We start from the raw sequence: 25,642 nt of genomic DNA, 5'->3' as shown, positions 1-25,642 counted from the left end.
TACCTCCTTCCCCACAGCCACTGGAAACCATTTTCCATCTCCATGGATTTCCCTATTCAAGACATTTTATATAAATGGGATCATACAATAGGTGGGCTTTTGTGACTGGTTTCTTTCAGTTTCTATAATCTTTTCAGGGTTCCATCATGTTGTAGCACATATCAATGCTTTGTTCCTTTTCATGCCTTAATAATGTCCCATTGTACAGCTATACCACATTTTGTTAACTTAATCATCAGTGAATGGATATTTGGGTTGTGTCCACTTTTTGACTGTTATGAATAATGTTGCAATGGACATTCCTATAAAAGTGTTCACATAAACATGTGTTTTCATTTGTCTTGGTTATATACCTAAGAGTAGAACTGATGGGTCAAATGGTAACTCAAAGTTTAACTTTTTTAGGAACTGTCAAACTGTTTTCCAAAGCAGCTGTACCATTTTGCCACCTCACTAGCAGTATATAAGGGTCCCAATTTCTCCATATCTTTGCCAACACTTGTTATTGTCTTTTTATTTCAACCATCCTTGTGGGTGTGAAGGAACATCTCTTATCTGTGTTTTCAAGGAAGATTTTTTCCCCTTGTGTTATTTTATTGGATCACCCAGCAAATATTGATTGGGCACTACTTCTATCAAGAGTGCTGTGCTGGGTGTTGTACAGGATGTAGGTATGAAAAAGAGAGGTTCTTGTTCTCAGTTTCATTCTCCTCTCTAGGAATTTCCCAAAAGTAAATAACCTTGCCTTGAATTTGAAATCAAGGGCTCTGAACTCTGGTCTGAACTCTACTCCTGACCAAGTCTCTTCCCCTTGTGAGCCTCATGCCTGGGGTTTGAGGGGACTGGACTAGACCAACTCTAAGGCCGTAGCTCAGACAGTCCATATTTCTTGCCTATATATTCTGCAACCAAGGTTGTTCTTTACTTAAAAATTCTGGTTTCCTGGAACTGTCAAAGAAACTGGGAAGGAAAGGGGAACTCTGCAGCCAACTCATTGCACTGATTAGGGCCAATGCCACATGCTCATCCTTACTGAGAGAGGATTTTGCTTTGCACGATGGTCATCAAAGGCTGTTCATAGGAATCTTCCCCAATGGGATCCACAGAACAAGAGCTCTTCTGCTTTGAAAATCCTCACAGAAGCCTTTTGGAAATCATTTGAAGTGACAGTAAAGGAGCACTTCTCAACTAAAAGAATCCTTCACCAGCCCTGCCATTTATAGCATGGAAATTAAAGAGGGAGAACAACTATCTACAGTATGGGATTACTATATTGAATTGCCATGGAAGGCGCATATACAATTACTAGTCCTAGAAACCTGAAATAGGTTATAAAAATTGTGTTTTCATGTTTATTATAAATTAGTGCTTAATGTCAAAATAAGAAAGCATTCCAAAAATTCATAATAAAAAAGCAAAGAAATGCTTAAAAATAAATGAGTATATTCTGTATCTTTATAAATAATAGTTGGGCCATTGGTCTTGAAAGTAATAGAGGGAGGGTCATAAATGCATGGAGGCTGCAAAAGAAACTCAGAAAAGGAAGCAGAGAAAGCAAGAGTACATTAAAAGATTTGTGATATTTTTAATAAAGGTGAAAAATATAAATACAGCTGCTGATGATGAAAGTTTAAGTTTCAAGATTTTCCATGTTTGATCCTCAAATTAATTTTAGATATAGTTTCTGCATATCCTGAACGAATTTCCAAAGTCGCAGAGAAACTTGGCACTCTGAAGAAATTGATCTACTAATGCTGGCAATGAAGTGTCATAGAAAGAACTAGCCTGGAAGTCAGGAACTTGGGCTTTGATTCTAGTTCCTCCCCTAAATGTGGGACCTGAGAAGTCATTTCACCTCTCAGAGTCCTCACCCATAAAATGAAGAGATGAGAAGGATGGAGGTCATTCTCAGTCAGCCAGGACAGTACTAGTTAAGACCTCCCTGAGCCCTGAGTATTTTTAGTTTTAGAGATTCTATCCTACATCATATCAAATGTATTCAAATCCATTTCATCTATTCCATGAGGATAATCATGGACCATGATTTAGACATAACTGTATTAGTGTTGTGTTGTACCTGACCGACATGTTCCATTTGGTTGATATTTTTAAAACATTGTTATTTTGCAGTTTTCTTTTCATATTTGGGAGCCAGGAACTTTTTTTTCAGAATCCAAAAGTTTTGAAGGCCTTTGAAAATCATGGAAGCCTTAGGTATGCCTGGCCCTGAGTGCTAGGTGGCAGGGCACAGATGGTTTGCAGCCTCTTACCCCACCAACTCCAAACACCCCATAGAAGGCAGTGTCCAAGGGGATTGGTACAGAGATGGAAGCTCTAGTTGCTCAAAGATAGCTTCATGGAGCTGTGATTTAAGTCATGCCCAAAAAAGTTGAATAGGATGAAGGCCTCTAAGCTGAAAACCAAGAGGCTCAATTGCTGACCAGGGTGACTGCCCTGTACAGCCACAACTGCTGTTCTTCACTTCTCCAAGAGACTGGGCTATCCCAGCAGCTGCCACCAGGTGGCAACAAGCCAAGCGGCTGCTCTCCCCCTGCCTATTGATTTAGGCGGAGGGCCTATTGCATCTTAATGTCATACAAACAACTCTTACCAAATATCATAATCACATTAATATTTTACTAATTGAAAATTCTTACAGTGGGGTGTACCAACTCCTTTAAAATTAAGCATGAGGTGTGTTGTTTACCACAATGGAGAGCTCCATGCTGTCTGGAGATTCAGTGATCCAAGTGAGAAAAAAAAAGATGTCATTTAGTAACTGCCTAAGAAAACGTGTTCTGTTTATAATAGCTGGGATTCTGAGGCCTGTATTTAAATAGCATCTGCGAAGAGTTAAATGCGCTCCCTGTCTCTGAGAAGCAGGCAAGAACACAGAAGTCAAGAACCAAGTGAATTCTTACACCTGCTCCAACTCTGCTCCCAACAGTCAGATGGGGAAGAAGAGGTCAGGACCCAAAACAGATTTGTGTCTGCCAGGCCTCTGTAGTAACAGTCTCACACACTATCTCATTTAGCCACTGAATCCACACATATCCCTCAGGGATAGGTCCCATCAGGACTATATTAATAGACAAGGAAATAGGCCCAGAGAGGGGAAAGAAGTTGCTTAAGACCACAAGGCCAGCACTCCCAGCGAGGTCCTGTGACTCTGGTCCAGGGCACTCTCTGTCCTGAGAAAGCCATCCACCTCTCCCAAGCCATGGTCCCCTCCAATCCCATTACTCTCAAGCTGCTGTCACTTCTTTTCCCCTACCAAGCTGCCCCTGTCCTTCTCCACCTTACTGCATCTTAGCCTAAATGTGATGAGAAGTGGGCTGAGCTGCTTCTGCCTTGTCCCCTGGGGAAGGCCTCAGGTCCTATAGACCTCACTTCTCACCAACCCAGGAGAATCTTGAGCCCCAGGCCCAGAAGTGAGAGCAGAGAAAAAGCTGCTTCCCTCCCAGGAACTGATTCTGTTTTATCCCTAGAGCCTAGCCATGCACATCCTTCTGATTTTACAGCTGCAAAAGGAGAAAAAGTGCCTGAGATTTCAACCCACCCTCTATAACATGCTTTAACAAAGGCATCTCAAACTTAACCGATCTGAAATCTTGATTTTACCCTCCAAGGTATTTCTCTGGCATTCTGCCCCAGTGGGAAATGGTAACGCTATTCTTCCATTTTCTTCGGGGTGGAAGTTTTGGAGATACTTTTGGCTCCTTTTTCTCATACTGCACATCCAATCCATCAATAAGTCCTTTTAGTTCTACTTTTGAAAAATATCTATAATACAACCACTTCTCCCACCTTCCAGTTACCAGTGCGGTCCAGCCACCATCATCTCTTACCTCAATTACTGCATGTCTTCCTAACTGGACTCCCTGTTTCCATCCTTGCACCCTCAGGGCCTCTTGTCACTGCAATTAGAGTCACATAAGTTAGCTCACATCACTCCTCCACTCAACACTCTCCAGTGCATTCCCAGCCTCCACAGCTGTAAAAAGGAAATAAGCCCTTGGCTCTGTACTTAGCCAAACCAGTAAAACAGAGGGAACCATGGCCTACCCATGGCTGTATTCTCTACCAACCAGAGGAGCTGGGCAGGTGACTGAGCACTTGGTCTTACTCTAGAAAAAATCAAGTGGTCCAATGCTGGATTTTCTGTTGAATTGGGGCTGTGAATGCTGTGAACATGGGCAGAGAGGTGACTCACACATCCCTTGGCCAACCAACTACTAAGCATGATGGGCCATGTATCACAGTTCGCCCTGAAGGCCGGATGCCATTTCTGGCGTGGGTGAATTCTTGGTGCTGCATGTCTCAGAGTTGGCTTATTTGGAGGGCCTGTCTTTTTAAAAATTCTCGGCAATATGATAAATATACACAATTCCCTGTTAGCCTCATAGATACATCTGGAGGCAACAGAGGGAGGATTCACCCAGACTACTATCCCCAGTGAGTGATTAGTTAAGGAAAGTGTGGCCCAGAGAGGCAACTTCTTTTGGGCCACAGATAGTTGTCTCAGACCCTGATACCAAAAGCTGGGGCCTTTAGTGGGTCATTTATCCTGTCTGAAATCTCTGGTTCTTCTTACAAAGAGAAAAAGAGGAAGAAGAAGACAAGAAAACTTAGAGATGAGTCTGCAGAGCATCTTTGGATTCATAAAGCTCTGAAATCCTGATTCTTCAGTGAGTGTTATTTGATCTATAAATTAGTCTCCGAGTCCCATACATGCCCTGATGCCCAAGGAGAAGGGTAGCAAGAGGCGACACTAAACCATTTGCTAAGAACTGTATTTGCACAGAATGTAGGGCCTAGGCACATCTGCCCACATCTGTGTGCTCTGCCACCCATTCATCCCACCTGTCACCAGAAAGAGGCAGAAGTAGCAGGGGTGAGCAGGCAGCCTCCATCTGCCGAGAACACCTCAGGCAAAAAGGGCTCAAGACTGGGCTTCTCTCCCACCCCTCCCCACACAGAAGCATGTCTCTACATTGTCATCTCAAAGCTTGCGGCCCAGATCCTGGGAACAGAACAATTCTGGGCAATCTGACCTCTGCCTGACTCCTGCCCTGTCTACTGGCTCTCACCTGCCCAGGCCTCCAAATGCAGCTGTGGTTCACACGGCATCCAGCACAGTAGCAGCTGAGGAAGGCAGTGGAGAGCAGGGGCCTCTGCAGCACTTCTGCCCTCCCCACCCCACTGGCCCTGCTCCTTTGCAGGTTACAATGCACTTCTTTACAACCAATCCAATAGAAATAGAATTCAGCCAGGCACAGTGGCTCAGGTCTGCAATCCCAACACTTTGGGAGGCCAAGGCGGGAGTATCATTTGAACTCAGGAGTTTGAGACCAGCCTAGGCAACAAGATCTTGTCTCTACAAAAAAGAAAAGAAAAAAAATAGCAGTGTTTGGCGATGCAAACCTATAGTCCTAGCTACTCAGGAGGCTGAGGCAGGAGGATCGCTTGAGCCCAGGAGCTCAAGGCAGCAGTGGTTTTATTATTATCTTATTATTAATACTTTCTTATTAATCAGATACTTTACATTCTTTTTTACATCCTTAGTCTTCAAAATCTGGTGTGCGTTTGTACCATTTCAAGTGCTCAATAGCCACATGTGGCTAGTGGCTACCATATTCGATAGTGCAGATCTAGAATATACATGAAAGTCTATATACAGTTGCAGTTATCATGATTCTGCTAATGTTAACATTGGCCGGTAACATTTTGTTATATTCTCATCTAGTCTTTTCTACATATATTAGTTTTGCAAAGCTGAAGTAATGTTGCTTATGGAACTTACTATCCTCCTTTTGCTGTTTTGTGCATCTTCCTAAATTCATCAAAAGTTACTCACAACCACTGTCTCTAATTATATCAGACTATCCCATCACTTGGATGTGTCTTAGTCTTTTTAGCCACTGCCAAAATGTTGGACAGCAACAGTGTTTCAGTAATATAAGTAATACTGAGATGATTATTTTTTGTATTCCTTGTGCTCTTAAGACCTTGATATAAATCTCTCTAGCATACTAACCATGTTTAACAAAGTGACCTTTAATCAGTCAAACAACTGGCAACAAGTGATTTCTGACTCACAGCTGAGACACCTTAGGTTCTCATCACTCACCTTTGACACCTGGTTCTGCAACCTAGGGCAACCACTTCACTTTTCACACCACAGTCGCTCCATTTATAAACTAACCGTATTAAGTGATTTTTAAGGGTCTTTCCAGCCCTAACCTTCAGTGATATTTTTCCCTCACCCTTGCATCTAATCAATTAACCTGTCAAGCCAGTTATTATAAGTTATCATAAGCAAGGCATGTCAAAGCCACCACATAAACATTTTAAATTCATCCAAGTCTCCCATGCCCACTCATAGTGCTTTGTGCAGGCCCCCATCATTGCTCACCTAAAGTGGGACAAGAGTACCTAGTGCTGAGAGATTAGATTGTAAAGTTATCATCAGAGTCCCAAATCAAGAATAGGATTAAATGGGCTGGGCTCGGTGCTTATGCCTGTAATCCCAGCACTTTGGGAGGCCGAGGTGGGTGGATCATTTGAGGTCAGGAGTTGGAGACCAGTCTGGCCAACATGTTGAAACCCCGTCCCTACTAAAAATACAAGAATAGGATTAAATGAGAGGTGTGAGAACACATGGGCCTGGCACGGAGGAGGTGCTCAGTGAATATTTGCTGCATTTGAATCTGAAACTAGCCTCAAGTGACGCACCTGGATCTCATTCCCTAAAAGTTACGGAAGAGGAGTTCACAGTGAAACACTGGAATTGCGAATGCACCCTGCTGCATGCCCTGCCCCAGACACTAGGTGCTGCAGGAAGACAAAGACTTGGCAGCATCCCCTAAAGGGCTGACAGTCTAGAGGGGGAGATAGGAACCCCTGTGCACAAAACAAGCATGCCTCAGGCGGTGTCTTCAATGGAAAGACCAGATGGAGAACAGAACAATTATCTGAGCAAATCAGGCAAGCCTGCTGTTGAGGAAAAGGCTGAAGAAAATTTGTCCTCCTGTTTCCTTTGAGAACCAAGGGGTTAGGGCAGCCAGAGGAGGCAAAAGCATTTCAGCTCTAGAAACAGAGTTCTGGTCTGTGCTATATGATCTTAGGCAAACTATGAGGCTGCTTTTTTATCTCAGTATCTTCATCTGTAAAATGGAGACAGTAATACCAATCTTGCACAAACCTACCCGCCTACTGGATTGAGTTGTGAGGTTGAATAGAACAATTACCTATGGGGAAAACAGTTATTAAACGGGTGACCTAATAGCTAACATAGACAACGGACAATGTGCCTCCTAAGAATCTGCTCTGAAAGGAAATGTTTAGTCATCATAAAAAGCATCTGTAATGAACTTTGTTTAATTTTATTTATTTCCCTATTTTTATTAAATAGACTTGGGGGGTCTCATTATGTTGCCCAGGATTGTCTCAAACTCCTGGCCTCAAGTAGCTTCCTGCCTCGGCCTCCCAAAGTGCTGAAATTACAGGCATGAGCCACTGCACCTAGCCTGCCTTATAAATTATAAAGTTCAGTAAAGGTTGGGTGCGGTGGCTCATGCCTGTAATTTCAGCACTTTGGGAGGCCGAGGTGGGCGGATCACAAGGTCAGGAGTTCAAGACCAGCCTGGCCAAGATGTTGAAACCCCATCTCTACTAAAAATACAAAAAAAAATTAGTCAGGTGTGGTGGTGCACACCTATAATCCCAGCTAGGCAGAGAATTGCTTGAACCTGGGAGGTGGAGGTTGCAGTGAGCCGAGTTCACACCACTGCACTCCAGCCTGGGCGACAGAGTGAGACTCTGTCTTTAAAAAAAAAAAAAAAAAGGCAATTTCATGTGCATTTGTTTTGTTTCCAAAACCCTGTCAGTATTATCATTTGCTCCTTTTACATTCAAGGATACTGAGATTTTGCTCCTTTTACACTTAAGGATACTGAGATTGAGAGAGCTTAACCAACTCATTGCAGTTCCCACTGTGAGGTCCAGATTTAAGCTCTCTGACTCCATGGTTCTCACTCTTTCCCCTACACTGTGCTGCCTTCCTATTAAAATCCTTATTACCAAAGCATTAATATTATTAACATAAATATTAATAATGTTTGTTATATATATTTCCCTTTGATCAAGGACACTAAAACCTCAAAATAGAAACTCTGAAAAAAAAAGTCTGACATGCAAGAATAGCAAGCTCACTTTCTCATATTAAGGGAAAGTAGCTGTCCCCATCTGATTTACATTTCATGCCATACAGCAGGAAATATTTAAGTTGACAAATAGGATATTTACAACTGCAACAGATACTTGGCAGTTAGTTTTTAACAATTGTTGCAAATGTGATTTATTTGCTATTATAAAAGGGCATTACTGTGTGACTATGACTCCTGAAATTAGCTTCAGTTTAGCAAGGGGCCTTGACAGCTTGACCTCTTAATATCCTTATAATGACGCCATTTACATTCAATGCTTACTCAAGTCACTCACTGCTAGATTTGTTTGAGAGGAGTCCACTCTAGGGCAGATGTATTATGTATTTTAACACACAGAGTTGGTGAGCGGGGTAAATGTAGGCCTTCTAAGAGGAAAAACTGTTTAATCAAGTCTTCATGAAAATGTGTGAGTTTCCAACTTCCTACAGTGAAAATGCATTATGCTAATTACAGCATACTCCAGAAATACTTCATGTTTTCTCCACAAGACATTTTCATGGCATGTCTTATATTAAACACAAACGTTCTGATCCTCTGCAACTTTAGTTTTTAATTTCACTGGAGAACTGTTACACAGGTTAAGGATTGGCTGGGCCAGGATCAGGGAATGGGAAGAAGGTAGACTTGGAGCCAGGTAGAATTGGATTCAGATCCCAACACCACCACTTCCTAACTCAATGGACTTGGGTACCTCCTGGAACCTCAGTTTCTTCATCTGTGACATGGGGTTGTTATTTTTTAGGCTGCCACAGAGATCCGAGATATTTATGATTCACCCAGCTTCATAAAAACTGCAGGTACTTGATACATGGGGCCAGTTGTGTTTTTTGTTGCTTGTTTAAAGCTCAAAGGTCACCTTCATGATGCAGCCCTGATTTCATTAGACAAACCCAGTCTGTCCTTTCTTTCTGCTTCAATAGTACTTTGTTCCACCCCATTATTTTATCACATATAAAATTCTATTGTTTAATTGGATATGTGTATGTATCTGTCTTCACCTTCTTTTTTTTTTTTTTTTTTTTTTTTTTTTTTTTTTTTTTTTTTTTTTTTTTTTTTTTTTTTTTTTTGAGACGGAGTCTCACTCTACCACCCAGGCTGAAGTGTAGTGGTGTGATCTCAGCTCACTGAAACCTCTGCCTCCTGGGTTCAAGCAATTCTCGTGCCTCAGCCTCCCAAGTATCTGAGATTACAGGCGCACGCCACCATGCCCAGCTAACTTTTGTATTTTTAGTAGAGATGGCATTTCGCCATGTTGGCCAGGCTGGTCTCAGGTGATCCTCCTGCCTCGGCCTCCCAAAGTGCTGGGATTACAGGTATGAGCCACTGTGCCAAGCCTGTCTTCACGTTCTTGATGGCAGGGCCTATGCCTATTACCTTTGACTCTCCAGTGACTAGGACGATGATATGCCTTGAACATTGAACTGAGGAGGATTCCAGGGTTGCTTCTGGATTCAGTGTGGGGATGGAGGATGACAAGGACAATTAAGGTTGATCTGCCACAGGAGAGGGAAGAAGAAACACATGACCTACTTTTATCATTGCCAGTTTAGCACATAGTGGATGCTCAGTACATATTTGTCAAATGAATTAATGGACACTACTCAGTTATCTAGCAGTTGACATTAACTTATAACTAATGTCTATTTTTTAAAGCATTTTAATTTTAATTTTTATTGCATCATAGTATTCTTCTAACAATACTGTGATACAGCTAGGATAAGGTGTTACCACCAATTGACAATTGAGAATACTGTGACATTGTAGTATTGGTAAAATAAGATTACCCTTCACTCTCATGAGAAAATGGGGGTAGACCTAAGACTTAGAGGCCAACAATAAGTTTCCCTTAAATATCATATTGAGGTTCCCAGAGGGGCTGTCACTGCTTTTTCCAAAATCAGGGCAAACTGCCCTTTCTCATATTCATCACTCTTTTCCCCTCTTTCTGCTCTACTGTAGTTCCCCACCCTCCAAAGCTTCTGTCCAGTCTCATTTTCTCAGTAGAAAACCTGGCACTGACCACCTGCACTGACCTGCAGGCCCTGGGCAGAAAAATCAAAGTCAACATGAGCTTTTCAAGACTCGGCATCTCTGTGAGATTGTCTTGGCCAAGTATTTCTGTAACTTCCCGCAAGAATTTTGAATCTTCTGATTAGAATCAGACTCCATTTCTCAGTTGAGCAATGTAGAAACAGAAGCAAAAACATCTACTCTATTAAGACACGTGGTCACTGGTTTCACTAGTCTGGTGTAGTTTGGTCTGGTTAGGCAGAGGTGGGGCCTTCGCTACTGTTTGCTGATCTCACCCTCACTTCTACGGCTCCTGTTTTAATCAGGTGTGGGCAACGGGCCTTAACCTCGCATATAGTGACCAGCTGGCCCTGACTCAACTCACCTTATACCTGACAAACGGCCATCTGGATTGCAGTTTGAGCACCCTGGAAGTGCCCCGCTTTGTTCCAAAGGAAAGGAAGAAAACCAACCGCATTAGTGCGCTATCGGTGCCGGTAAGCAAGAGGTGCTTCCTGAAGGTTCTCGGTGTTCAGCAACACCCACTGCCACTGCCTGAGCTCTGTCTAGGAGCCAGGATCTTTGAGTACAGGAAGAAGAAAAAGCCTCAGGCAAGTCACTGGTCCTGTCTGAGCAGGGTCTGGAAATGCTAATGTGTTGGTCAGAGGAAAGGGAAAAGCCATCCCTGAATGAAGCTGCAATCTGTGGAAATGTGAAAGAGCATGGGACTCTCCTCTCCTTGTTCCGGGCAGGTACACCTACACCCATTGCCTCAACTACCAGCTGTTTTGCACAAAACCCATATTGTTCTAGCCCCACTCTCTTTTGTAAGCTTCAGATTCATGGGTCCAAAATTCTATAGAACATCTCTGCTTCGAATCCTCAGAGTCAAGATATCCAAAACTGCATCGCATTTGTCTTTCTTCCTCCTGTACTTCCTGTTAGTGGATCAGGCCAGAGGCTGATAAGATAACCCCCAGCCCCACATCCAGTCAGCAAGCAGGGTGTGTTGAGTCTAGCTGCCAAAATGCCGCTAACCTGACCCCTCCTCTGTCTCCACAAAGATAGTGTCTTAGTTTCGGCTTCCACCATCTCACATCTATATTCCTCCTAAGATTCCCTGTCCCTGCCTGTGCCCTCAGCCTAAACAGACACAGCAGCCAAGGTGGCAAGGTGAAAAGCCAGTCTGAGCATGTGTTCCCCTGTGTGTGATTTTGAATGGACTCCTGTGATCTTCAGGAAAATCCCACTTCCCAGCTTGGTTAAGGAGCCCCATCATGATCCGCCTCTTCCCACAGCCGCCACCTCCCTTCTCATCGCTAGCTCCGTCAGTGAGGGGGCCGGGGCCAGGGCCAGAGTCCTGGGGCTGGCTGCGGGTTACCAACCTCAGCACCCTGAGCAACAAAGGGCATAGCCCTGTGGGGACAGTGGGCGCTTGATTGAATAGGCTAGGTTGGTCATGGAGAGAGAGAACAAAGGCCAAGGGGACCAGATGCCCTTTGTACAAGAGTGTACTGGGGACTCTCTGGCCACGGTGCTCTCACAGCTGCCAGAGGGTTTCTTTGGCCTTTCCTTACAACAGTGGGCTTCATACTTTTTTGCAAATGAAGCTCTACTTGAAATCTAAATATGTCAACCAGATAAAAGAGGAACTCTAGTGATTAATGGGACCCAACATGAGTGTCCCAGAGATACCTTTTCCAAGCAGTCTCCTGCCTCTCTGTGAACCCCTTTGGGTCCAGGAGACACCCCTGGATTTGAATAATATTTGTTTGACTCTTCCCAGGATCTCTGCAGTCACCATAAGGAGGGCACTTGATGTCTTGGGGGGGCTCAGGCAGCCTCCTTCTTCCCCTCTTCTTCATCCAGTTGTCCAGTCAGGTACCAGGAAGAACCTTGCTCACAGGAATCCCCTTGATCTCGTTCCTTAGTAAGAAGAGAAGCAGAGTTGGGCTGGAGAGGAGAAACAGACCTCTTTTAATTATGACCCAGGACCTTGCTAAGAGGCTTTCAAGTCCAACTCCACCTGTGGTCTCCATCCTCACCAAAGAGACCTGAGAGACCCTATGTTCAATGCTAGAGGGAGAAACAGCAGTGACACTTGAGCCCTTCTGGCCAGTGAACCTAAGTCTATGCCATTTCTGCAAGAAGCTGGGGGTCAGGTGTGGTGGCTCATGCCTGTAATCCCAGCACTTTGGGAGGCCGAGGCGGGCAGATCATTTGAGCCTAGGAGTTCTAGACCAGCCTAGGCAACATGGCAAAACCCTGTCTCTACAAAAATACAAAAATTAGCCAGGCATGGTGGTGCATGCCTATAATCCTAGCTACTGGGGAGGCTGAGGCAAGAGGATCACTTGAGCCCTGAAGGTTGAGGCTGCAGTGAGTCGTGATCGTGCCATTGCACTCCAGCCTGGTTGATAGAGACTCTGTCTCTAAAAATAAAAATAAAAAGCTGGAAGCAGAGTGGTATTCAGCACAAGACTTCCAAAGACAATTGCAGCTTTTAAGTACGTTGCTTCAGAAGGCTATCAGCAAAAGTTGTGCTTTGAATGAGAAGCATTCTCCCATTTTCCCCATGTTGCCTATAGGTTTCATTCCTAGCTATAGGCAACATTCTCCTGTGATCAAGTCTTAAACACTTTTAGGAACTGCATGCACACAAAAGGGAGGCATTATGATCTTCAATAAGGCCAATGCCTCTTCAATCACTGGAGAAAAGCTATGCAGGTTTTCTGGTGTAGGAATAAATTGAAAGTGCTTTTCATTTTAGAAATATATAAACAGATGTTCCCACCTGTGTGCCACTATGCTTGGGTTGTGCACACACCCTCCTATGCATGTGTACACACATTATCAGCGATTTTTTTAAAAAGAAGCATGTGCACATGCACACGCGGTACAACTCACAAGCAAATCGAAGCTTCCTGAACAAGTGTGAACAGACTATGATGCCGTCAAGTTTATGAACAGGCAGTTGATAGCCCCCTTTGAAGACTGAAGGAGAAGAAAATGCACAGATGAAACCACAATGATAATGAGAGCGCATTCAAAGCTAATGCCTATAAAATGCTTCCAGTGTGGGCCCTTTTCTTTAATAATATGCTCTATAGAAGGAAAGCAAACACCTTCCTGGGCTCTCAGAAGAGCTGTTGTCTCATCTCAGAAACAGGTGGCAGAACTGTCACTCAGACCCACTTAGACCAGGTGAATGGGTTTCTGATTCACTGACCTCCACAAAGAACCACTTGAAGGTGTAAACAGGGCCTGATAAATCCCAGAAGTGCGTGTTTTAGAAATGAAAAGGAATTGCCTAACAGTGTTTTAACTTTCAATTAATGTTCTGTTCAAACTGGCATCAATCATTACCCTTTTCTGTCAGTTTTTCACTCTTCCTCACTCTTTCTGGACCCTCCATACCATGGTTGGTGAGTGTCCAAAAGGGAACATCTTTGCAAACATCTTAACACAACCCAAGTCATTTATACACATTTTAGCAGCACATGATCTGTAATGAATGATTAAGTAAAACCTTTTGTGTTAAATTATGATGTTAATAATGATTCTGTCTCCTGTAATTTATTATAAATTCTCAAATGCTTCGGGTTTGATTTTGATAGAATGCAACAACAACAGAGTTTATGTGATGACTTTATTTTTAGAACTCCTTCTTTGAAGGCACACATTTCCCTGCTACTGCTGCTACTGTAATTATGTACAAAACCAATCACTCATTAGAGTTAGGATACATTATCTTCTAGACAGATGAGGCTAAATAAGCAACACATTAATAATTCAGAGAGCAGTTCATTATGCATGTGGATGCCTGCTTCGTAACTGAAATAAGAACCTCATCAGCCTCTGCCAACCCTTAAACAATAGTTCTGTGTTATTGCAGCCACATTCAAGTTTACGCTTGTTAAACTGCTACTTGGATTATTTTATCAAACATTCATTTATTTGTGGTCCCTTACTGACGAGAACAGATTTTGGAAGCTCCTTTTTTAAGTTAATGGTTTGAGCAATGGGTGTTATTAATTCTCAGAATATTATAAACATGATTAATTTTCAGGCAGAGATTTATTACATAAGGATTTCAACTATGTCAACTGAAATGCATCACTGTCAAAACAAGTATCATGGCGAAAATAGAATATGTTCCACACTTCAAGTGCTGGTGCTGAGAACTAAATCAATTTAAATTGTGGCTGAAGCAAAATTATATTCTCCAGTGAAAAGGAATATTTTGAGCTTCCTTTATTTAGCTTGAAGCATTCTTGTTAAGATTGTGATTTAGAAAGGTAGTTTAATAAGACTAGACTTCTACCAAGAATATTTTGTCTTTTTTTTTTTCTCCTGTTTTACTAGAAAAGGCTATCTCTGAAATTCCCACCTATTCCAAATGTAGCCAGTGGACATTTGGAGTGAAGAGTACTGGTCTGGGAGTTAGGGATCATGAGTTCTGATCTTCTCTTCTGGCCTCAGTTTCCTCATTTGTAAAATAAAGGAGGGCTACATGATCCCCAGGGTCACTTGCGGGATTTGATCTTATGGGGCCTATAGAAAGGGACTCTGCACCAAGCCTGGCCCAGGCCGCCTCATGTGTTGCGGATGGCTGAAGGAAGGGACATCTCCTGTACGGGGACACAGGAAGGGCCCATCCCTCTATACTACAGCCTTCGCTTAAAAGGTCTTTTTCTTGCAGAATCTTTTAGAAAGGAGTAATATTGTAATGTGTCATATCCTAAGTTCTCATCAGCCTTTACTTTAACCATCGGTCACTACTTTCAGCAAGAATCAACTAGAAGTAAATTCTGCAGATACTGACCCAATGCCTATTTTGTGCCAGGCACTCTACTAAGCACAGAGGATATAAGGGTGAGTAGCAAAGCCCTCCAGTTTATCAAAGGACACAGAGCCTTTACTCCACCCCAGGTACTTTACTAAGTGCTTTCTATGAATCTTTTTGCAGTCCAATATATTAGGCAGGTGCTGTTATTATGCCCATTTTTAGATAGGAAGACGAGGTTAAGAGATGTTAAGCAATTTGTTAAAGGTCAGTAGGCAAGCAAGTAGGGAAGCCAAGATTTAACCTCGGCCTGTGTTTAACTGTGACACATTCCAACCTGTGTTGCATCAGCGGAGGATCAGTGATCCAGCCCCAGAGTGGAGCTTGTGCTCATCCCTGAAGAAGTCCCTTGTTGAGGCCATAGAGAAAGCTCTTCTTTGAAAAGCGGATGTATTTCCCTGTGTGACATGGTTGTCTCCAGCAATATTGCCATTATCCATTGGCTTCTCGTCTGCTCTGAGCTCAGCCTCAGCTTCTGAGTCTCACACAGAAGCACTAAATGGACCGGATGTTCATAGAGGAGTCTTAGGGTGTTTGTTTGTTTGTTTTGAGACGGAGTCTCGCTCTGTCACCCAGGCTGGAGTGCAGTGGCGTGATCTTGGCTCACTGCAAGCTCCACCTCCCGGGTTCACGCCATTCTCCTGCCTCAGCCTCCCGAGTAGCTGGGACTACAGACGCCTGCGACCACGCCCAGCTAATTTTTTTGTATTTTTAGTAGAGACGGGGTTTCACCGTGTTAGCCAGGATAGTCTCGATCTCCTGACCTCATGATCCACCCCCCTCGGCCTCCCAAAGTGCTGGGATTACAGGCGTGAGCCACCACACCTGGCTGGAGTCTTAGATTTTAAAAAGAACATGTAACTGGACATGGTTTCCTATACATAGCACAGATTTCCAAGCAAATAACACAGAGCATGGAAAAGAGCATGTCACTTATACCACGAACCATATAGAAAAGCTTGACTATGTTTTTAAAAAAATAAACAGTTCACACACTAAAAATATGCATGAAATATACATCTTCAACTCTTGTCTTCAAAATCAAGTTTAATGGGGTTCTCTTAATTTTTTGAAATACATAATATATTCACATGGTTCAAAAGGCAAAAGGTGGAAACAGTCAAACATGGACAAATCTCCTTTCCATTGATCAGTTCCCACCTCATCCTACAAAGGTAACCACCATTCTGTGTCTATATAGCCTTTCAGAGCATCTTTTTACATATACAAGTAAATACACATACAGGTGATCCTTTTCCCCCTTTTATACCCAAAATGTAGCCTATAATACATACTGTTCTGAATCTCACTTTTTTCTTTGGAGAGCTTTCTCTAACACTTCATTAAAAATGTTCTCATTTCTTTTTTTTCAGATTCAGACACCTGAGCAGTATCATTTCTTTTTTACAGCAACATGTTATTCCATTGCATGGATGTGCCATAATTTATGTACCCTTCCCCCATCGGTAGATTTTTGGGTTGTTTCCAGTTTTTTCATATTACAGTGCTGCAGTGAATAACTTTGTGTATATATCATTTGGCACATTTAAGGTATATCTTAGAATACATACCATAAAGTGGAATTTTGGCTCAAAGGACATAACCATAAAAATTAAAATTTTTAATTTCAGTAGATATTTCCCAATCATGATTCCTTTTTTGATCCTTGTCAAACCTAGATAAATTGTACAGCATCAGAAGAGACTAGTTTTTACAAATCAACCTTTTAATATGATGTTTTCTATTTGTATAATGCTTTATACTTCAACTATACATGAGCTTATTTGATCCCCATGATAACCCCAAGAAATCGACGTTAAGGATTATTATATACATTTTACAGAATAGGAAACTGAGGCTAAGCAAGGTTAAGTGAGCTGCCCAAGTCATAAAGGTGGTACATAGCAAAGCCCAGGTCTTCTGATTCAAGTCACCTTCTGATGAAAAGGTTTATTGGTTAGTTGGTCAGTTATGATTTGAAGTAATTGACCTTATCTTTGAAATTATTTAGTTTAATACGTGAAAATAATTGCTAACATTTATTGAGAGCTTACTGTGTGCCAGACACTATTCCAAGGTCTTTACATTCTCATCTAATCCTCCTCTCAATACTCCTATGCTATTCACTTGTGCTATCAGGCTGGACATAAGACAATCCTAGGTGATTGATAGTTTCTTCCTCTAGAAACTGTGCAGTTGGCTAAGTCTTCTAAAAAGTAGTTGTATCTTGTAAGTATTATTCTAATGCATTTATTTAGCACTTAATATGTGCCAGGACTTTGACCAAGCATCAGGAGAAAAAGATACTTGACAAAGTCCCTATACTTGAGGAGCTGAAAAGAAAGGCCATAGAGAGAGAGAGATGTTGCTATTAAAATAGATAACATACACATGGAAATACCACAAGGCCTCATTTAAATGCCATTTGAGTGGCAGACCCTCAGCTTGCTGCCAGAGTTCTCAGGGGAAATGACCGTGGACTGGCAGAGACAGGGACCACTTTACTGAAAACACAGAACTTTATCCTGCCTTAAAGACTAGAACAGTCACTAACTGGTGAGGAGGGGAGGACATCCCCTAGCAGATGGGACAGAGTCCAAAGAAACCTGTGGTCTGCTAGGAAAAGGCAGTGAACCAGTCAGACTGGAGCACAGAACTGGGGAAGTGGGAAGCAGGAGAAGTAGTTGGAAGGGTGCACTGAGCAAGTTTGGGGAGGTCTACCCACCACACCAGGGTCTAGATTTCACCTTGAAGGCGAACAGGCCTGAATATTTCTGAGTAGGAGGATGACACTGACCAACCTGTGTTAGGGGGAAATGATTAATCCAGTGATACTGTTCAGAATCCCAGGAGATGGGGGAAGAGTAGGGGAAAAAACAGCCTGGGAAGTTACATTTATTGTAGATCCAAAATCCTTTCAAAGGAATGACAACAAAAATAGTAGCTACCATTTATCAGGTTCCAGGCACTGCAGTAGGTGCTTATTTAATCATCAGAAGACAGAGAATTTCAATGATCTGTTCAAGATCACACACACAGTAAGTGGCCTGGTCAGGTTTTGAACTTCTTTCTCACTACATATAACCTTTCCACTGCAGAATTCTGCTTGTATCCTCACCTCTGACTCTCCAGGCAATAAAGGTCTGGACTAGGATGGTGATGGCTATGGAAAAGAAGGTTGGGAGACATGTACCAAATATCTTGGCTCTTCTTTCAGATTCTTTATGCATCACAAACCCCAGTCTGGGAGGAAGGGGAGTTGCACTCTGCATCTGTAGTGAAGAAGAAACCTCAGGGTGGCCCGCCCTTACATGTTGTCTAGTAATCATGTACTACTGGACAGTAAGCTCTTCTGCTGTGCTTTGGAGCCAAGATACATAGTATTGCTAGATCGTGCTACCACATGCCTGCCTGCCTACCTCTCTGGCTGGCTGGGGCCTGGTCTTGGTTTTTCTTGTTTATATACTATGGCAGCATCAGACAAGTTTAGAAGACAAAAATAACCTTGGAATTATCTTGTGAATTCGTGGCAATTACCATGCAATTACATGCTCAGTAACCACAATGGAATTCGAGTGTGTTTACAGTTCACTTCCATGTGCAAAAGCCCATGCTTCTGGGCTTTTCAGTGTGAAGGTGAGAGCATGGCCAGCCCAGTATGGCAGGGCGAGCAGGCCTAGTGGCCATGCCCTTCCAGACAGACTAGCTGGCTGGGCCAGAACTTCGCCAAGCCAGTTCTTTTTACCCCACCAGTTATTCCTGCTTAGTCCACCAGAGCCATGCTGTCCTCCAGCAGGCAAGGCCGGGAGCAACTGCCCTGAGTTGTCCTTCTCTAAGGATGGTGTGACTGTCCCCTGTGCCGTGTAATAATCACCTGCTTTTGCCCCAAAGCACTTATCAATGGGCAGTGTCTTTCTTAAATTACATCCTTTGAAGAGTCTCTTAAGTCAGAGGGAAGAGCTATCCACCTAATCTATTTCATTTATTCATTCTCTTTTATTTAATAAACACCAAGTGCCTGTTCTGTGCTGGTATCGTGCCCAAACTGGAGATTCAGAAACCAAACAGCGCCTGCCCTCAGAAAACTCCCAGTCATGGAGAGGAGATGACCAAGGGAACAACTCATGATAGGTCAGGGTGACAGTGTACAGTTGTGAGGCATATGAGGATCAAATCAATTTTCTATTGTTAGAAAAATCCCAATGGCTACAAATGGGACGCTACAAGTGGGGTACACAACTCAAGATGTATTAGCCTGTGGGGGCCTAACACGGTCTGTAGATGTGGACTCTACTTGCATTTAGGATGAGCAGCCTTAACTGGTGGTACTGAAGATGTGACCTTCGGACACAGGACTTGATATAAATGTTGAAGAAAAACATGGTCCCCCCATCATGTGTGAGGGAAGCATGTCACCAAAAGTGCCACAAAATCTGAGTGTGTGTGTGGGGGCAGGGGGAGGGGAGAGGGAGAGAGGGATGCGGGAGAGGAAAGGAGGTCTATTTTCTGCAGAGCACTCAGTCAGCCCCAATTCCCCTGCGTTATCTCAGAGACAGGAGGCGAGCCAGAGTCCTGATTATAATGCATGTCAGGTCACTACGATTCCTTACAGCCAGCTCCAGACCAGCAGCACCTTCTTTGCCTACTCCTTTTCCAAGTCACTGCACAAGTCTGGGTACCTAGTTGCCCAGCACCTGTGTGTCACCACAGTTCAAGAGCCAAGCCAGGCACCTTTATCTTCTATGCCCTAAGGTTGGCCATGGCCCTATATGCAGTTCTCCAAATTTCCAGCTATCTAGAGAAAAACAGCTGATTGACTAAGGCAAATATCACATCTCACAAAGAACATGCTATAAAACTGCAGGATCCAGTACTTTATCTGGTACGTATTAAATTTTAAATGTTTTCAGGAAATACATAATGACAGCACTTTGGGCCTACTATCACCAATCTCTTTGGCATGGCTTTCACTGATAGACAAGCAAGATAAAGAAGAGCCGTTTCCCCAAAGAAAGCAGCATCAAATTTCTAATGTTGGCCACCATGCTCAGTGACTTGCTGCCAAAGGTTAAAGTATGGGAAGAGCGGGAAAATATCTTTACAGCAGAGAAACCTGTAAAGTTTTTCCACAAACTTCAAAAGCCACTGTAGCCAGGTGATAAAGGTTAACATCATCAGTGGTAAGTCACACTGATACCATCTATCTACCCTTGATATGAAGGGAGCAAAATGGCAGTTTGCCCATGTGGTCTTCCTCTCAAAAACACATTACTACAGTCTAATCAGGAGAAAAACATCAGACAAACTGAAATTGAGAGAGATTTCACAAAATGCTTGCCCTTTACTCCTCGGAACTGTTAAGATCATCAAACCATAGGGAAAGTCTGTGAAGCTGTCACAGGCCAGAGAAGCCTAAGGAGATATGACAGCTAGTTACGGTGTGGTGTCTTAGATGGGATCCTGAAACAGAAAAAAGGAATTAGGGAAAAACCAATGAAATAGAAATAAAGTATGGATTTATGTTAATAGTAATGTAGGGCCAGGTGTGGTGGCTCACGCCGGTAATCCCAGCATTTTGGGAGGCCGAGGCTGGCAGATCGCTTGAGCTAGGAGTTCAAGACCAGCCTGGGCAACATAGTGAGACCCCCGTCTCTAGAAAAAAATAATAAAATTAACCAGGTTTGGTGGCACGCACCTGTAGTCCCAGCTACTTGGGAGGCTGAAGCAGGAGTATCACTTAAGCCCAGGAGGCAGAGGTTGCGGTGAGCCCAGATTGTGCCACTGCACTCCAGCCTGGGTGACAGAGCGAGACCCTGTCTCAAAAAATAAAATAAAAATAAAAAGTAATGTAGCAATTTGTTCCCTTAGTTGTGACAAATGTACCACAGCAATGTAAGATGTTAACAATAGGAGAACTGGGTGTGGGGGATATAGGAACTCTCAGAATTATCTTTGCAATTTTCCTGTTAATCTACAAGTATTCCAAAATTACAAGTTTATTTAAATATCTGTTTAATAATTCAGTTGTGCTCCTTTCCAGACGCTGGCAACCAGTCGCTATGCAGTGATGACCACCCAGCTAAGACACAGCAATCTCTCACTGGTTTTCCACTATGTTTTTCTCCAGATCTGTAGGGCCCATGGCATTGGCTATGATCTTGAGGTATGAAGGGTTACAGTTGGCCAGGGGCGGACCAAAGATATGCCTGTGGGTGATCTAGGTAGCTAATAATTTGGTGCTCCTTCAAATAGATATTCTTTAAATATTGGTTTGACGTGTCTGTAGAGGAAGGCTGATTGCTGCTTGGGGAAAAGCAGATACACAACTCCACAGAAAGTAGCACTTAGTCCTGGAAAGTTCTACTTCATCCCCAATCTTACACACCCACTTTGCTAAAGCAGAAGCCATGCAAGCTCTCCAGACTTAGGAGGCATTTTGGGGACCACCTCATGATCCTGAAGCAGGCCCTGAGCTTCCTGATCCCACCCAAAGCTGCTTATCAATGAATAGCTTCTGTCTTAGTCTGCTGGGGCTGCCATAACAATATAGCACAAGCTAAATGGCTTGAACCACAGAAACGTATTTTCTCACTGTCTGGCAGCTGGTATGTCCAAGGACAAGGCACTAGCAGATTTGGTTCCCGGTGAGGGCCTGCTTCCTGGCTTGTAAATGGCTGCCTCCTTGTGGTGTCCTCACATATGGAAGGAGAGAGAGAGATCTCTGTTGTCTCTTTTACAAGGTACCAGTTCCGTCAATCAGAGCATCATGCCTACAACCTCATTTAACCTTAATCACTTCCTTAGAGGCCCTAGCTCCAATACAGTCACTTGGAAGGTTAGGACACAATTCAGTCCGTAGCATCCTCCTACTGATACTTGATAATTTATTTCTGAAGGGAGTTCTGATAAAAACCATTTTCTCTACTTTTGGTCTATTTCCAATGATACTGGGGGCCCCTGCATAGCTGCTTTATCCTGATGTAGCTGGCTAGGGGCAAGTGCAATGCAACGTCTCCTGCCAAAAATAGAACCTCCGTTTTATGGCTAGAGACTCGTGTTACTCCAGAGAAATAGTTTCATGTTTTTCCACTTTGATTCAGATTTTCAAGTCTCTCACACGCAGGGCCATTCTAAGACCCTGAGTAACCCTGTACACTCTTACTTATGGAAGACCCACTTCACAGCACCTCAAACATCTTAAAATATATTCATCTCCCACATTAAATATGAGGTATATATAATGACATAAGAATTGAGTAGTAACCAGTCGATCAGATGTTTTGATTTGTAGATATTCAGTTCTATATTTATTAACATATTCTTTATGCTTGAGACTAGTACAATTTTCAAGGATCAAATTTTATATGTTCTATTTTCTTTTTCTTTTTTTGAGACAGAGTCTCATTCTGTCACCAGGCTGGAGTGCAGTGGTGCGATCTTGGCTCACTGCAACCTCCACCTCCTGAGTTCAAGTGATTCTCCTGCCTCAGCCTCCCGAGTAGCTGCGATTACGGGCACATGCATCCATGCCTGGCTAATTTTTGTATTTTTAGTAGAGACAGGGTTTCACCATGTTGGCCAGGATGGTCTCGATCTCTTGACCTCGTGATCCGCCTGCCTCGTCTTCCCAAAGTGTTGGGATTACAGACGTGAGCCACCGCGCCCGGCCCCAAATTTTATACGTTCTTAAAAAGCATGCAGACCTTCAGCACGAGGCCAAGTGAATAGAATGGTCTGGCTGACACTTGGCAATCCCCAGTAGGCTGCCAGGCACTGTCAGGGCACATGAGACTCTTTGGTTAGATGGGTTCGTGCTGTTTGCAGACACATAAAGTGGAGCTTGGATCCCCTTGCAAATTACATTAAAATTGATAAAGAGAGAATGAAGAAGCCAGACTGAACTGATTTACCTGAAATTAATTGTTGCATCTGCTACACACAATCCCTCTGGAATTAAATAGTTTTTAGCCCCAAACTGATTAGATCAAAACACTTCCACATACCAGAAGGTGGCTAAATCTAACTCTAGCTTTATCTTAATCTATTTGTTTTATTCTAAAATATCAAAGTAGAACAACTCTGTAAAAAGGCATATTTGGCAGGGACAGTCTCCTGCCCTTCCCCCCACAAAAAAGTGCTTCATTACTTTCTATTGCCTGAAATTATTATTAGAGATTTATTTCTTGGGCTTAAGACTTTGTATTTGACTGAAGTTCAAGTACCCTTGGGGTAAGTAAAGCATCAAACTTTATAAGTTATTTACTCCTTTGTCTCTGAGTTGATCGATCTATTTCCAAGAGCAGATTTTATAGGGGAAACAGATGGCTAAGGCCGAGGGAAGCAGGTGGATGGCGCAGAGGAGAGCGTTCCACTGAGGGTCAGGAAGCTCACTGAAGACAGCTGCAGAAAAGGCAGATAGAGGCCGGGCGCGGTGGCTCATGCCTGTAATCCCAGCACTTTGGGAGGTCGAGGTGGGTGGATCACCTGAGGTCAGGAGTTCGAGTCCAGCCTGGCCAACATGGTGAAACTCCGTCTCTACTAAAAATACAAAAATTAGCTGGGCGTGGCGGCATGCACCTGTAATCCCAGCTACTCAGGAGGCTGAGGCAGAAGAATCACTTGAACCTAGGAAGCAGAGGTTGCAGTGAGTCGAGATCGTGCCACTGCACTCCAGCCTGGGCCATAGAGCGAGACTCTGTCTCAAAAAAAGAAAAGAAAAGGCAGACAGAGGGGCACCAAAGACACTTCCAGCAGAGTTCCATAGACTCACCTCCAGGACATCCATGCACAAGTTAAAAAAAGATGAAAGATAAAATGAGAGAGAAGAAATATAGATTGGGGCAACAGATGATGAAACAATGCAAAGAAGAAAAAGATAACAGAAGAAAAGAGAGAGGAGAAAATCCAGAGACTGAGAGAATCCACTAAAAGAGGAGGAGGCGATAATCAGAAAGAAAAGGAACAGATAAGCCAGGCACGGTGGCTCATGCCTGTAATCCCAGCACTTTGGGAGGCCAAGGTGGGCAGATCACGAGGTCAGCAGATCGAGACCATCCTGGCCAACATGGTGAAACCCTGTCTGTACTAAAAATACAAAAATTAGCTGGGTGTGTTGGCAGGCACCCGTAATCCTAGCTACTCGGGAGGCTGAGGCAGGAGAATGGCTTGAACCTGAGAGGCAGAGGTTGCAGTAAGCCAAGATCGCACCACTGCACTCCAGCCTGGTGACAGAGCAAGACTCTGTCTCAAAAAAAAAGAAAGAAATGAAAAAAGAAAAGGAGCAGATAATAAACAGAAGTACAATAAAAGAGAGAAGAAGTTGAGTCACAAAAATTCTCCAGCAGTATCCTTGCTTTATTTTTCCTGAGATGAGTTTTCATCTTTTCAGACCCTGGTGTCCATCCCTGGTCAGGACTCTTCACTTGCTGTCTTAATTGCCTTTTCTTGGATGGAAGGTTGGTAAGTGGTGAACCAGCATTTATGGAGTGCCTACTGCGTACTGGCCTCTGAGCTGAGCACTTTACTTCATTATCTCATTTATTCTTCATGCCTGTCCTATAAGAAGGTGTTATTTCTACCATATTACAGTGAGGACTTTAGGCTTAAAGATTTTAAGCACTTTCCCAGGGTCATACAGCCAGGAATTTTGTGGAACTGACATATGAACCCATAATTGTCTACAAAGTCAAGCATGATTCTTCGTCTTACACAAGGTGTCCCCTATATAAGCCCTTTTTCCCCCTAAGGACTGTTTCCCACCAACTGTCTCTATTTCTAAAATATTACCAACCCAGTCAAGAAGAATTCTGGAATCCATTTCCAATATATCCCCTCTAGGTACCTCTTATGTATTCTTCAGCTGGAGAAACACAGACTTCTTTTCATAGCCCCTATGACTATCTCTACATTAAAAAGGAGAAAAAAAATTTAACAATTAATTTCCTTAAAATTTTATTGCCTGTTTGGGTTATGCTGAGTCTAAAAACAAGATCATTTACCCAAATTCCAGAGTAACCTGCTCCCACTCTTGGTTGAGTTTAACGTGGGTGCTCATTCCAGAAAAAGAAAGTAACATTAATGACACATCGTCAGTGCTACCAAAAGAAGAATCCTCAAAAGTCCTTATTCTCAGCACTGTTTTTCTTCCCATTATGATCACAGACTTTCAAATGATGTTCTTGTCTGAAGTCCCAGGGGAAAAAAGGGAAATGAGATCACTCTATGAGTTTATTTTTCCTTGACATATATGGGAAGGGAGCATTGCTGAGTTTGTTAGCAACTTGGTGGGTCTCATTCCGGGTACTTCTCTAATGCTACAGAATACCCCACTGACTTCCTAATGAAATGAAGTTGTAATGAAAGCCATATGGAGAAAGGCGTCATGTTTACTGCCTGCACCAGTGTGGGGCGGGGCTGGTGTCACACATACATAGGCAGTGCGCCACCATCCTAAATAGCTCCATAGTCACCAGCAATTATTTCCTCTGGCCAGGGTATTGCCATGGTGGGAATCATTTGAGCTGCTCACAAATATTCTGATTCTCCTCCTTCCAGGCAC

General features: G+C 43.1%; 1 protein-coding gene and 1 long non-coding RNA gene across 13 annotated transcripts in view; one reads left to right on the top strand and one right to left on the bottom strand.

Moving 5' to 3' along the window:
• The window catches only part of LOC116482348 (uncharacterized), a 91,056-nt gene that overhangs the window by 24,754 nt on the left and 40,660 nt on the right, over positions 1 to 25,642 (bottom strand). For 3 of the 4 annotated variants that reach the window (XR_009209573.1, XR_009209575.1, XR_009209574.1), the window contains exons 3-5: positions 11,934 to 12,164; positions 9,603 to 9,721; positions 3,849 to 3,917 (exon numbers count right to left, since the gene is read on the bottom strand). This is a non-coding gene — a long non-coding RNA (uncharacterized LOC116482348). The remainder of the gene's footprint in view (positions 1 to 3,848; positions 3,918 to 9,602; positions 9,722 to 11,933; positions 12,165 to 25,642) is intronic. The other variant, XR_004251846.2, reaches the window with a different exon arrangement.
• IQCH (IQ motif containing H) overlaps positions 1 to 25,642 on the top strand; it is a 257,935-nt gene that overhangs the window by 211,987 nt on the left and 20,306 nt on the right. For 5 of the 9 annotated variants that reach the window (XM_058427228.1, XM_058427227.1, XM_058427223.1 and 2 more), the window contains 2 exons: positions 10,565 to 10,735; positions 21,125 to 21,247. The exons of 1 other annotated variant lie outside the window; for it this stretch is intronic. In XM_058427228.1, coding sequence (XP_058283211.1) covers positions 10,565 to 10,735; positions 21,125 to 21,247 — 294 coding nt within the window. Of the gene's footprint in view, positions 1 to 10,564; positions 10,736 to 14,940; positions 15,016 to 21,124; positions 21,248 to 25,642 lie in introns of those variants that run through there. 3 more of the 9 variants (XM_058427231.1, XR_009209572.1, XM_058427226.1) reach the window with 3 other exon arrangements.

This window comes from Hylobates moloch, unplaced genomic scaffold (assembly GCF_009828535.3).
Source record: "Hylobates moloch isolate HMO894 unplaced genomic scaffold, HMol_V3 SCAFFOLD_14, whole genome shotgun sequence".
Classification (NCBI taxonomy): Eukaryota; Metazoa; Chordata; class Mammalia; order Primates; family Hylobatidae; genus Hylobates; species Hylobates moloch.
Note: the sequence above shows the minus strand (reverse complement) of the source record. Positions and strands in the feature narration are given on the sequence as shown.